At 41.8% G+C, this 12,933-nt stretch overlaps 1 protein-coding gene across 1 annotated transcript in view; it reads left to right on the forward strand.

Annotated features, from left to right (window-relative positions):
* NCKAP1L (NCK associated protein 1 like) overlaps nucleotides 1–12,933 on the forward strand; it is a 56,923-nt gene that overhangs the window by 25,457 nt on the left and 18,533 nt on the right. Inside the window, exons 5-19 of the mRNA XM_007081429.3 lie at nucleotides 848–904; nucleotides 1,392–1,534; nucleotides 2,476–2,566; nucleotides 2,657–2,794; nucleotides 3,607–3,655; nucleotides 3,754–3,910; nucleotides 6,626–6,682; nucleotides 6,940–7,036; nucleotides 7,589–7,698; nucleotides 7,869–8,001; nucleotides 8,472–8,553; nucleotides 8,735–8,793; nucleotides 9,009–9,154; nucleotides 10,536–10,668; nucleotides 10,939–11,058. Coding sequence (XP_007081491.1) covers nucleotides 848–904; nucleotides 1,392–1,534; nucleotides 2,476–2,566; nucleotides 2,657–2,794; nucleotides 3,607–3,655; nucleotides 3,754–3,910; nucleotides 6,626–6,682; nucleotides 6,940–7,036; nucleotides 7,589–7,698; nucleotides 7,869–8,001; nucleotides 8,472–8,553; nucleotides 8,735–8,793; nucleotides 9,009–9,154; nucleotides 10,536–10,668; nucleotides 10,939–11,058 — 1,572 coding nt within the window. The remainder of the gene's footprint in view (nucleotides 1–847; nucleotides 905–1,391; nucleotides 1,535–2,475; nucleotides 2,567–2,656; nucleotides 2,795–3,606; nucleotides 3,656–3,753; nucleotides 3,911–6,625; nucleotides 6,683–6,939; nucleotides 7,037–7,588; nucleotides 7,699–7,868; nucleotides 8,002–8,471; nucleotides 8,554–8,734; nucleotides 8,794–9,008; nucleotides 9,155–10,535; nucleotides 10,669–10,938; nucleotides 11,059–12,933) is intronic.

The following is a 12,933-nucleotide window of genomic DNA, read 5'->3' on the forward strand; positions in this document are numbered from 1 at the left end:
ACTTGGAGGACTTTAAGCAGATAAGGTTGGATGAGAAAAACAAAATGGCAAGAAGAATATAACATTATCTCAATTTTATAACACAAATGATGATGAAAAAAACCTCTCTCTCTAGTTTTCTCCTCCCCCCCCCCCAACTGAATAAGACTATATAAATAGGGAGAAAATTAAGAAAGGCCATACTGGGTTGTTAAACTGGTTTACCTGGGGGTTGGGGCAGGATGGAGGGTGGTGCCGATGTGGGGGGAGGGAAGTGTCCACAATAAAACTGCATATTTATTTAGGTAAAATTATGTATGAAAAGAAAACGAATCCCTATCACACTGGAATGAGGGTTCAATGAAGGATATGCACATTACCTAGTAAGTAGTACTTAGCACATAGTAAGTGGTCAGTAAATAGAAACACAGGTTGGGTCGTAGTCTCATTTGTTAATGACTAATTTCTGAAAACAGGAGATGGATTACAAGAAAAACTTTTGGGATTTATCAATAAAAAATGGGTCTAATTTCCGGTATCTTAGAAACAGCCTATCAGATGATCTGCATTTTGTAACCTTTTTGTGTGTGTGTGTGGAGGAAGGGGGCACTGGGATGATAAAATTAGGGAGAGTATGTGTAATATAGTAGTGACTTGTGTCTGTGGAAACTTGGGCATTTGGTAGGGTAAGCTTAATGGGGGCCCACTGATGGCTTCCTGAGGAGAAACTCCCTCTATTCAGCTTCCCTTATGTAACTCAGTGGCTCTCTAGGACCTCTAAGGGAGAGAACCTTCCCTTCAAATTCTAGTAGTACATGTCACCTTCTCTTTATTCTTTATTCATTCTCATTTCCAATTCTACCCCCAGGATCATGTATATGAGCTTCTCAACACCATTGATGCCTGCCAGTGCCATTTTGATATTGTAAGATTCTTCGTCATTCTCTTCTACCCTAGAAAAGGTCTTGGTTGGAACAGTGTGGGTTGGGAAGGGACTGGAAGAATGGCTATTCCTTCAGGATGATAATATATTACAATATGTTTAATATAATATACTGTATTATTCACTCCGTGACTATAGTTCTTTTGTATAAAGTGCTGAAGTTAAAGGATATTTACATGTGAAGCAGATCAGCAGTATGATTTATTTAATATAACAATGACACCAAAATGTTCTTATTCCACCTCTTCTAACCTCCAGATGTTACCAAATTTCCTGGCCTTTTTGTATCTTGAGCTCATTTTTAACCCCTGACTGTGGTTCCGATTTTCTCCTTCTGAATTTTCCATCCTACCAGTTCCTCCTTCTAAACAGACCCTTTCGGAGTCTATTTAGTACTGTCTGGAATGGTGGGTGAAATAGGGATTAATTGGCCTTGCTGTTCTTGGGTTCCTATGTATTTTCCTTGCAGAATCTCAACTTTGACTTCACCCGGAGCTACCTGGACTTGATCGTGACTTACACCTCAGTTATTTTACTTCTGTCACGGATTGAAGACCGACGGGTACTCATTGGCATGTACAACTGTGCCCATGAGATGCTGCATGGGCATAGGTGAGTTAAAGGGATTTAGGAGATGAAGAATCTCATACATGGTGGTATGAGGTACAAGGTGGACACAAAGGAAATAGAATCCGTGTTTTCTCAAATGAGAAAACACTTACAATCTACATGATGATCCAGGCCAAAAAAAATTTTTTTTAAATCCTTATAATGGCATATGTCAACAAGTGCACAGCTCTTTTACATATAGTTAACTCTTGAGCATCTTCTAGTGGATTATCCAATTTGCATTGTCTCTGATCATTTTTTAATCCTGGGCTGGCTTCCACTGTGCTTTTCAGGTTATTGCGAAAGGAAGATAGTTTTCTTTTTTTAGTATTGGTAGGAATAATATTAGCAAGGTAAAGCCATTAGAGGTAAGTAATGTATGATAGTACATTTGAAGCCAAATATAAATGGATTTTGGATTATCTGAAATTCTGTGCCCCTCCATTAGTGCAAATAAAAGTATTTAAGGGCTGAAAAAATGAAGACGAGAAGAATCAGAGTAGGCTGTGACACATTGTTCTATGTATGATGTGTATTCCCATGTGTCTCCATGAATACCTAGGCACGTGCCTTACCCATTAGCTTTGAATTTACTTGTATCTTTTTGGGTTGTGTACAGATTTGGACCTAGGCATGTTACTCGAATTGCAACTAATTAACGTGAATTTATAGAGTACCTATCATGTGTTCAGTACTATTTTGGGTACTTACATGGCAGAAACTTTCATGGACCTGCCCCAAACTATGTAGTTCTATCTAATAGCTTGATACACTTGGGTCTGGAATGGGTTATCTATATATGTAACTCACAGTTTAGTTTCTATATCTTTGAAGGTGGAGGGGGATGCCAGCCTATGCACACAGCTTTATCCCATCTGCAAACATGAGAGTTTATATCATGGTCAAGGGAGACCTGTAACTCTTCTTTCCTATGCTTTTTCCAGTGACCCCAGTTTTGCCCGTCTGGGGCAGATGGTGTTGGAGTATGATCACCCTCTGAAGAAGTTGACAGAGGAGTTTGGGCCTCACACGAAGGCATGTTTCCTGAGAGAGTGGAGAATTCCTCTGGTGGAAGTATATCGTCCTCGTCATTGACATTAAGGATTCATTTGTTTCTTCCCACAGGCTGTGAGTGAAGCTCTCCTCTCTTTGCACTTCCTCTTCGTCCGGAGGACCCAGGGGGCTGAGCAGTGGCGCAGTGCCCAGCTTCTGAGTCTCATCAGCAGCCCCCCAGCCATGATTAACCCTGCCAATTCAGACACAGTACGTTCCCTTCTCTGGTCAGTGATAACATTCTCTTTGCCAAGGCCATCTCTGTAGAGAGTGCTTCTTTCAAGAAATATCATCCCTAAGAGTGCTTTAGCCCTCTTCTAGGATATGCATCTAAGTTGATAACCTCTTATAGCTAAAAAATCATGTTTGGATTCGAGCTTTTGTTTGGACCAGGATTAGCGTGTGGCTGCCCATAGGAAGAATTTAATGAATAATCATAGAATGAATGGACAGATGAAAGTGAGTCATTAGACACCTATTCAGCCCAGCAGGAAATTAAACATAGGCATCAGTTAATGAACAAATATTTTTATTCAATTAATATGGGCCCAACATCCGTGCTTCAACAACTTAAACTCTTGGAGGGAATATATGCCACGTAGTCATAAAAATACAAGAGATGGTACAAGATGAATGAGAAAGGCCAAATGAGTGATTTGTACTTGAAGTGGCAAAAGAATCCAAAGGAGGAAGAGATCATGAGAACATTTTGAGTATTGCTTTTCTAAGCTGTTAGAGAGATATTATATTACATGTTTCGTTGTCCCAACTTCCAGCCCAAGCTTCATTTCCTTTTCTCAAGTGTATTCATTTTTGCTCATTTCACTTCCACTGCCTCACCTCCATGATTGGCAGGTTCCCCAGCTACTGGTTTATCAAAGTGTCCTGAGTCAGTCTGGTAAAATAAAAGTTGGTTTTGATACTTAAATTCTAGTTTGACTGCCCTGGTCTTGACTGCCTTAGTCTTTAAGGGAAGACCAGGTTCAATAACTGCTTGACCATCTCTGCCTCTCTTCTCACAGATGGCCTGTGAGTACCTATCTGTGGAAGTGATGGAGCGCTGGATTATCAGTAAGTTTCATGGGATCAGGTGGGAGTAGATGTCGCAGCGTGTTACGTGGATAGAAAATTCTAAAAGTCTTCCTCTGCACTATTTTATCCACCTGCAGTTGGGTTTCTTCTTTGTAATGGGTGCCTCAACTCCAACAACCAGTGCCAGAAGCTGTGGAAGCTGTGTCTGCAGGGCTCCCTGTACATCACCCTAATCCGGGAGGATGTGCTACAGGTGCACAAGGTCACCGAGGACTTATTTAGCAGTTGGAAAGGGTGAGACATGAGAGCCAACTAATCTTATTTTGAGATTTTTAGGGTTTTGGGGAAGAGGGAAGACAGAAGTGAAGGAAAGAAAACATTCTCAGGAGGGAAGATCGGTTATTTACATTAGATGACATTGAGAAGTCAAAGAAAATGAGGACTGGAAAATGTTCATTGGGATTTGGCTGTAAAGGTGGTCTTAGTGCCCTTCCTGTGCATAACTTCAGTTGAATGGTAAGGTTGAAAACCGGGTTGTGGGTTTAGAAGCAAATGGGAGATAAGGAATTTAATAAGTAATTCTTTTAAGAAGTTTGACTGTGAAGGGAAGAATCGAGAGAGAACTATAAAGAGAAGGAGGCGTTGGATTGAGGAAGGGGTCACATATCTTTATTACTTTTTTATTATTGCGCACTAATATCCAGAAATGTACAAAATAGAAAGTGGACGTTGACTACAATCTCATCTCCCGGAATAGTTTGGCGTATGTCCTCCAGATGCTTGTGTGTCTGTAACACGTAAAGGCGTGAATGTGTTTTCAGCCTTACATAAGCAATTTTTAAAGAGCAATGGACCCGCCGCTACATTATGTTCTGCAGTTTGCTTTTTTTCACTTACTATATTTCGGATATTTTTCATGTCCGTCTATAGTGACTTAATCTTATTCTTTTTAACAGTTGCATAGTATTCTATTATGTGGTTGTAACATAAGTTATTTACCCAATCCCCTGTGATGGACATTTGAACCATTTCCACTTTCCTTTCTTTGTTTTTTAACTGAAGCATAGTTGAGAGTGTTTCCTTTTTTAAAAAAAAAAATCATTACAAACAATGCTATAATGAACATTCTTAGATGCATATCTTCATGAACATTTCTCTAAGGTAGATTCTCAGAAGTGGAATTGCTGGGGTAAAGGGTATGCATATACCAAATTTTAATAGCTCCTACCAAATTGCCCTCCAAACAGCTGTATTATCTGCAGTCTATGAGAATTCTTATTCCTCATACTCTCAACAACTGGATATTACCATAAAAAGAATCACTGTCAGAGTTAAGAGAGAGTAAGTCTAAGATTAATAATTAGAAGTTACAAGGGGTGGATTTGGGTCTATATCTACATCCATATCTGTATACCTATAAAACTTTCTAATAATTATTGCTTGTTTTTTTTGAAGTTTCTTTATTTCTGAGAGAGAGAGAGAGAGAGAGAGAGAGAGAGAGAGAGAGAGAGAGAGAGAATGAGTGGGACAGGAGCAGAGAGAGGGAGACACAGAATCCAAAGCAGGCTCCAGGCTCTGAGCTATCAGCACAGAGCCCGATGCGGGGCTTGAACTCGCAAACCGCAAGATCATGACCTGAGCCGAAGTCGGACGCTTAACCGACTGAGCCACCCAGGTGCCCCAAATGATTATTGCTTTTAAGGAATGGAAGGCACGTTTGAAGAGTGTTCAGTTCCCCATCACTAAGAACAACAACTAAGATGTAAGGTTTATAGTTGAGGGAGGTTTTTGGTATAAATGATCTAATTTGATCTTCATGGTACTTATACTCATGTGTAAGTATTAATATATTTTTTATAGATGAGAAAATGGAGTTAAATCTCAATGCCACTCATTGGAAATAGGAAATAATTCCAGATTATTTGACTCTAATCCTGTCGCTTTCCATCATACTATGTAGAGGTGAAAAAATTATCTACCAGGAATGCTGTGGAGTTGAATCCTGATTTAATTAAGATACTTTCCAAGTCTAAATTTCTTTCATTCTGTGCCAAGTTCAGTAAGGGAGTGGTTTGGAAAAGGGAAAAGAAAGGTTATGAAGTTTGACTAATGCAGTGGCAACAGTGATGCAGGACAAGAGAAGACAGATCTAAGGGACACAGGGAACACACAGAGCCTAAAGTAATGTGGGATTTTTGAGCCTGGATCACTAGTAGAAAAAGGAGATGGTCAGGAGAGTCAAATATCACAGACCAGTGAAGATCAACGAAAAGGCCATTTGGTGATTCAACAGTTCACATTGACTTTAGAGAGAACAGTTTTTTAAGTGTCAAAAGCTTTGTGGGATTCAGGGGTCAGTGAAAGGTGAGGAAGTAAAGAGTTTAGGTGTGTCTTTGGAGGAGTTGGGTGGTGTGGGAGTACAGGAAGTTCAGCAGATTGTCAAGGTCAAGTGAAAGTCTTTCAGGATAAGGGAGGCTTTGAACTTATGTGTTGGGAGTAGAGACTAAACTGGTGGAGAGGGAGAGACCAAGTGACAGAGGTAACTGATAAAGAAAAATTCTAAGAGGAGAAGGGTGAGAATGGGATCCAAGGTAGAGCTGGAGTAACTACTCCTACTTAAGAGCAGGGCCCGTGCACTGCCTCTTTTGTCTCCCCCAAACCTGGAAGAGTACTTGGCCTAATAGTGTCAAGGCAGGAGCACATGACAAGAAGTCCAGACCCAGTTTTGCCATTACAACCCTATGTAACCTTGGGCAAGTCGTTCCTCTTCCCTGGATATTATTTTCTTCTTCCGAAAATAGTGAGGAGAACTGGATAATCTCTAAGCTGTATGAGTCTCTTATTAGTAGGCCAGGGAGAAAAGTTGGGTTTGGAAAGATCCTGAAAGTGAGGGGTGCCCATGCTTCCCATACATAGGCTGTCATTTGGAATCTCTCAGGACTGGGAAGGTGGGACAAGGTCTCTAATTGGTGGTGTGGCCAACCCTGCTGTGCTTGTGTCAATTTTCAGGTATGGCAAGAGAGTGGCAGACATAAAGGAAAGCAAGGAGCATGTAATTGCAAACAGGTAAAGGTGGGGAATGGGCTCTCCAAGAGGGGATGGAATAGGAATCTCTCTTGACCTTTGTTCTCACCTAAACCGCCCACAGCTTAATTGCTTCAACCCAAGAACTTGCTGCTGCCCCACAGATTCTTGTGTTTTCTTACCAAGTCTAATGGCAGCACTGAATGTTCCTCCTATCTGATACCCCTTCCTAAATGCCTTAGGAGGATTTTTAAGGATGGGAGAGGCACTATTCTCTCATTTCTACTTTCTTTCCTTAGCGGCCAATTTCACTGTCAACGGCGCCAATTTCTGCGGATGGCAGTGAAGGAGCTGGAGACTGTGTTAACAGATGAGCCAGGACTGCTGGGTCCTAAGGCAAGAAAATGAAAGGCTGGCAGGGGAATGATGACCAATGATGAAAGACTCTGTGGGGGAGTGACTTGGCATTCGTTAGTTTTTGCATTTCTGAGTCGTTCGTGATCTGTTTATATATGTATACACTGATTCCCTTGAATCCTCCTGGAGCACCCCAAAACTTTTTGGATCTCTTTATTGGGCACCATCAGGGGGTAGTATATGATGCATTATAGCTATTTGTGTACTTGTCTTATCCTCTATTTGAGTGTGATCTAATTGAAGATAGAGCTTGCTTTTTTTTTTTTTTTTTTGCCAAACCACATAAATGCCTACTAAATATTTCCAAGACTTAATAGAGATGAAATAGTATTGACTGTGAGCTAATGTCAACATACGTGCATGTCTGATTCTGTTTCACGTGGTTTTTATGGGTCTCTGTGTTTATTATTGGCTACTATTGCTGGTGAGGTTACACGATTGTGTCCATAGGCATATTATCGTGATGGTTCTCTGTGCTCTGAAATCCATTTTTAAAGTTGAAAATTCTCATAATCTCTGTCCTCTCCTTAGGCCCTTTATGCTTTCATGGCTCTGTCCTTCATTCGTGATGAGGTCACCTGGCTGGTTCGCCACACAGAAAACGTCACCAAGACAAAGACACCTGAGGACTATGTTGACTCGTAAGTACTTGACATGGTTAAGAGCCTTGACCTTAGATGGATTGGGAAATGGGACAGGGAGGCATCAAATGACCTCAGGAGGTCTCCGTTTCTGCTCTATTATCACTGTCTTTGTCTCAGTTGATATTTCTAGCCTCAAAACCTCCCTGTTCTCTTCCTCGACTCTGCAGGAGCATTGCAGAATTGCTTTTCTTATTGGAGGAGATTAGGGCTCTTGTCCGGAGACACATCAAAGTGATACAGCAATACCACCTTCAGTACCTGGCCAGATTTGATGCCCTTGTGCTCAGTGACATCATTCAAGTAAGTTTAATTAACTAAACTTTGGAACTGTCAGGGTGATCCCTGGTCATTTCCCGCTGGGGGCCACCCTGGCTGAATCTCATGCTTTGTAGATTGTCAAAAAGCCCGATTTTCCTCTCTGCATTTGTTGAAAGAAAAAAAAAAAAGACCGATAATCTCCACGGTCTTTTTTTTTTCCCCTCTTACATGAAGAAATAGGAGAGAAAAATACTTAGGAGAGAATATTTCTTCTTACATGAAGAAATAGGAGAGAAAAATGCTACTTAGAAATAGGAGAGAAAAATAAAGAGAAACTGGGTGTTAGCATGGCAGTGAACCCAGGGGATTTCCTCCATCTCTTGGTTAGCTCTTTCTGTTTCTGGCACTTACCAGTTCTTTCTACCTTCATGAACTGACTGAGCCTTGTAGTCCTGGTTTCTGTCCTGGTGGAACCTCTACCCACTTGATGTCAACTTGAACTTCTCTTTTAGAACCTGTCTGTGTGTCCTGAGGAGGAGTCCATTATAATGTCCTCATTCGTCAGTACTCTCTCCAATCTCAATCTCAAACAAGGTAATTGGAGGGAAGAGGAGAAGGTAAGGTATATAAGGGTGAACATCTTTTGTTCTAGAAATATTGATCTCTTGAGCCAGGGAGTGGGACAAGATGACTTTGAAAAGGACCTACCATTCTGTGGAGTTTGATATAGGGTGCTGTTTTATTATTTTCTTTTAAACTTCTGTTTTTCTTGTAGTTGATAGTGGAGAGAAATTTGAATTCTCTGGATTGAGGCTGGACTGGTTCCGTCTACAGGTAGGTCTGTTCCTGTTAATGGTCCCGCATTCTCAGGGTTCTTCCTCCTCAACAATCCCTTCTCTGTTTATTTCCTAATCTCTGCTGTATAGAGTGATTCAACATTGACAACTACTGATTGACAGGACAAACTCTAGCCAAACTGTAGCTCCTAGGTGGGCTGTCCTTTTCATTTATTTTGTTCTTCTCCACCCTTTTCCTAACTCCAACCACAGGCATATACCAGTGTGGCTAAGGCTCCCCTGCACCTTCACGAGAATCCTGACTTAGCCAAGGTGATGAATCTCATTGTCTTTCACTCCCGAATGCTGGACTCAGTAGAGACTATACTGGTGGAAACTTCTGACTTGTCTACTTTCTGGTATGCCCTTATTCAGAGCTCTTTATCATTTGACCTGATCTCTTCCCTGGCTTCTGTGGAGAACAGTAGTTCCTTCCAACAGATGGGAAAATATTGTTTGAGAGTTCCTTAGAGGCAGGTGCTCCAACTCACTCATGCCAGGTTCTACCAAGTCATAGGAATTTTAGGTTGACTCCCTTTTGTTTTGGCTTTCTTTAGGATAATTATCTGTGATAATTCATCAGTATATATTTTTCCACACTGGTATCTTTGGAACCTTCTGCAGCTTCTTTTTATTCTTGGGGTATTGTGATTTAAAAGAGACATGGAAAATGTGGGGTCTCAGTGGAGGGAGCTGAAAATAATTGAGAGAGTTGGAGAATAGGGCCTTTGGAGAATGAAAATTAGTTTGTCTTCCTTAGGTATCATTCAGCATTTATCAAGTGACCACTGTTGGACATAACTCTGTCCTTTGGCAGATCAAACAAACAACACAATATGTTGGCTCTGTTCTCTGCATTCAGTATAGGTGGGGAGATACAACACCCATGTACATGTGAAAAGGACATCAACATAATAATTGCAAATGTAAGAAAGTGTAAAAAGAGTGCATGATATTGAGAGGATATAGGGTTGAGGAAAGATTAGTATCATGGAATTAACCTGAGAAAGTTTTCTGGCGCCTCAGTGGTCGAATTTTGGGAGGGATGTGAATTAATATTACTGTAGGACTTCTAAATTAGGGGGAATAGCCCAAATCATGCAGAAGCTCTAGGGCGCCTGGGTGGCTCAGTCGGTTGAGTGTCCGACTTTAGCTCAGGTCATGATCTCACAGCTCATGAGTTCGAGCCCCGCGTTGGGCTCTGTGCTGACAGCTCGAAGCCTGTTTTGGATTCTGTGTCTCCCTCTGTCTGCCCCTAACCCACTCGCATTCTGTCTCTGTCTCTCTCAAAAATAAACATTAAAAAAAAATTTAAATCATGCAGAGGCTCTGAGGGAAGAATAACAAATTTTGGACAAGGGCAGGGAAGAAGATTAGCACTAAACCACCATGGGGTCCAGTATGAAAATCGAAAAGGGTTAAGTTTCTTGGTTTCCTGTCTACCTTAAGAGTAGGGAGTTGTGGGGGCACCTGGCTGGCTCAGTATGTAGAGTATGTGACTCTCAATCTTCGGTTCATTAGTTCAAGCCCCATGTTGGGCATAGAGCTTACTTAGAATGAGAGAGAGAGAGAGAGAGAGAGAGAGAGAGAGAGAGGTAGAGAGAGAGAGAGGAGGGAAGTGAGGGAGGGAGGTGTGAAGATCAGTAGATATTTGTTGAAAGAATGAATATTCTCTCCACCTCAAAGGGACCAGCTGGCTCCTAAACCCTGGTTCTAAGTCTGCTTCCCCTTTGTCTGCAGCTTCCATCTCCGCATCTTTGAGAAGATGTTTGCCGTGACCCTGGAGGAACCTACCATGTTACGTTATGCCATTGCTTTCCCTCTGATTTGTGCTCATTTTGTCCACTGCACTCATGAGATGTGCCCGGAGGAGGTGGGTACCCTGACCTCTAAGCCCTGTCATCTCTCTAATCACATCTCATCCATATTCCACAAAACACAATTCCAAGGGTTGGTTTTGGTCATAAGAAGGGTACAAACATAGGTATGTGACATGTGACCCTAAGTGTCTCAGCTTGATGTAGAACGTGTCCTCTCTCTGGGTCTCAGTTTCTTCTTCTGAGTGGTGGCTCAGAGCAGATTATGAGGAAGAAGTGACTGTCTTGGTGATGACAATTTCTTCCTTGGTTCCTCTTTTCCAAAGTACCCCCACCTGAAGAACCATGGCCTTCATCACTGCAACTCCTTCCTTGAAGAGTTGGCCAAGCAGACCAGCAACTGCGTCCTGGAGCTCTGTGCTGAACAACGAAACCTGAGCGAGCAGGTAGGCTCAGTCTTCTCTCTCTATTTCAGTTTCCCTCTGTCTACCTTGTCTTCCTGTCAAATGCCAAGTTCTCTAACCCTTTCTCCCAAGTAGAGCTAGGGCTTTTGTGTACTTGAGTTTACGGCAGGTTTCTTTTCTTAGTGTAGTTCCTTCAGTCTTTACTCCCTTAGGACGAGATAGAGGTGTCTAAAAATACTCTTATTTGAACAGCTGCATACCAGCAAAATCTGTGCTCTCACTTGAAGCGTTCTGAGAGAGGAGTTAGCTCCCTTGTTTATTCCCCCTCCCCTCTCTGCCCTGTGTATGCATAATTAGGACTGTGGCCCCTATATCACCTGTCTTGTCTCACCTTTCTGTCCAGCTGCACCCTAATCCGTGGCCATGTGAACATTTTCAGGCACCTCCTCTGTGTTTATCCTCAGGGCTGCTTTCTTGTCCTTGTCTGCTTGTTTCCCCCACGCCCCACCTTGACTGACTCACAGCACCTGGTCATGATTAGCTCAACCTAAATTTCAGAAAATTAGAAAATGAGGAACTTGTTGTCCTGGAGTCTTTCAGGCTTCCTAGACTACCCACCCTTCCTGGGTTTGAGTCAGGCTTTGTAGCAACTTTGGTAGAAGGGGGTCCAGGTTGTGTGTGTGTGTGTGTGTGTGTGTGTGTGTGTGTGTGTGTGTGTGTGTTGTGTATACATATGGATGGTTAATATTATTACTTACGTAACCTTCCCGTTGTCTCATATGTAAAATGCGGATAAAAATAGTTTCTTCACAGAGGTATCATAGAGATGCAATGAAATAGAGTATGTTAAAGATTTAGTACACTGCTCTCAATAGATGTCAGCTGCTATATTATTTGGTACTTACTGAGCCCTAAGCTCTGTGCTGGATTTTTGGGATGGGGTCCCAGAAGGAAGTTACACAATCCCTGCCCTTGGGGAATGTCCTGGTTTAAGGGAAAGAGGAGTACAAACACATGCCAGAAAGAAATTTAAGTGATGAATGCCCAGAAGCTAGGCAACCAAGTAGAATTGCGGGCATATTCTTCACTTATTTTGAGTCCCTACTACATGCAAGGGACGCGAAAGAGATTTGCTCAGTGTTGTATCAGGGGTGACTCAAGCGTGATGTGAGTAATTGTTTTCACGCACACCAGGACTTTGTGCCCAGATGAGTATTGCCCCCTCTAAAGTTATCATTTGGAATAAATAATTAGTGATGTTGCCATAACGAGCAGAGTTACGTTATTTTGGAATTACTTTCAGAATCTACCGCAGACGTTTTGGCATAATATCAGGGTTGACACATCTTTAGGGTCACATCTCTTAGCATGACTGTGAAGTACCAAAACCGGTTTTCTCATGGTGCTTACGCTACTCTGAGAGGAATTCTGAATGAGGAGTTTCCAGACATGCTCTGCACAGGCTCCGCAGCATTGGATTAAGTGGAGAGAATTCGAAGATGATTATCTTGAAGGAGAAACCTGAATATATAATTCTATCTTATATTTTCTGTGCAGCTGACTGGGCTATCTCAGTGAAGAGAAGAGATACAGAATTGATTAATAATAATAAAAAAAGAAGTGGAAAGAGAGTGCTGGCCATATTGTGAGCTCTGGATCTTTGTACAGCTACGTAGCACGGGCATCTGTATCCATGGGACAGAATATGAAGGGATGTAAAGTGAGATGGTTGTTCCATCCAAGCAAAAAATAACTTTCTTCCCAGGTTGGAAGATCCTAGAAAGTGCAATTGCGTGGAGCTCTTAGGTCCTATTCCTTTTACTTGAATTTTTCCATCAGTAAAGAGTTTCTCTCAGGATGTGAGTGGGGACTTGACGATCTGATCCATAAAAAACACTGCCGTTTCTAGATTTTGAG

The sequence above is a fragment of the Panthera tigris genome, chromosome B4 (genome assembly GCF_018350195.1).
Source record: "Panthera tigris isolate Pti1 chromosome B4, P.tigris_Pti1_mat1.1, whole genome shotgun sequence".
Classification (NCBI taxonomy): Eukaryota; Metazoa; Chordata; class Mammalia; order Carnivora; family Felidae; genus Panthera; species Panthera tigris.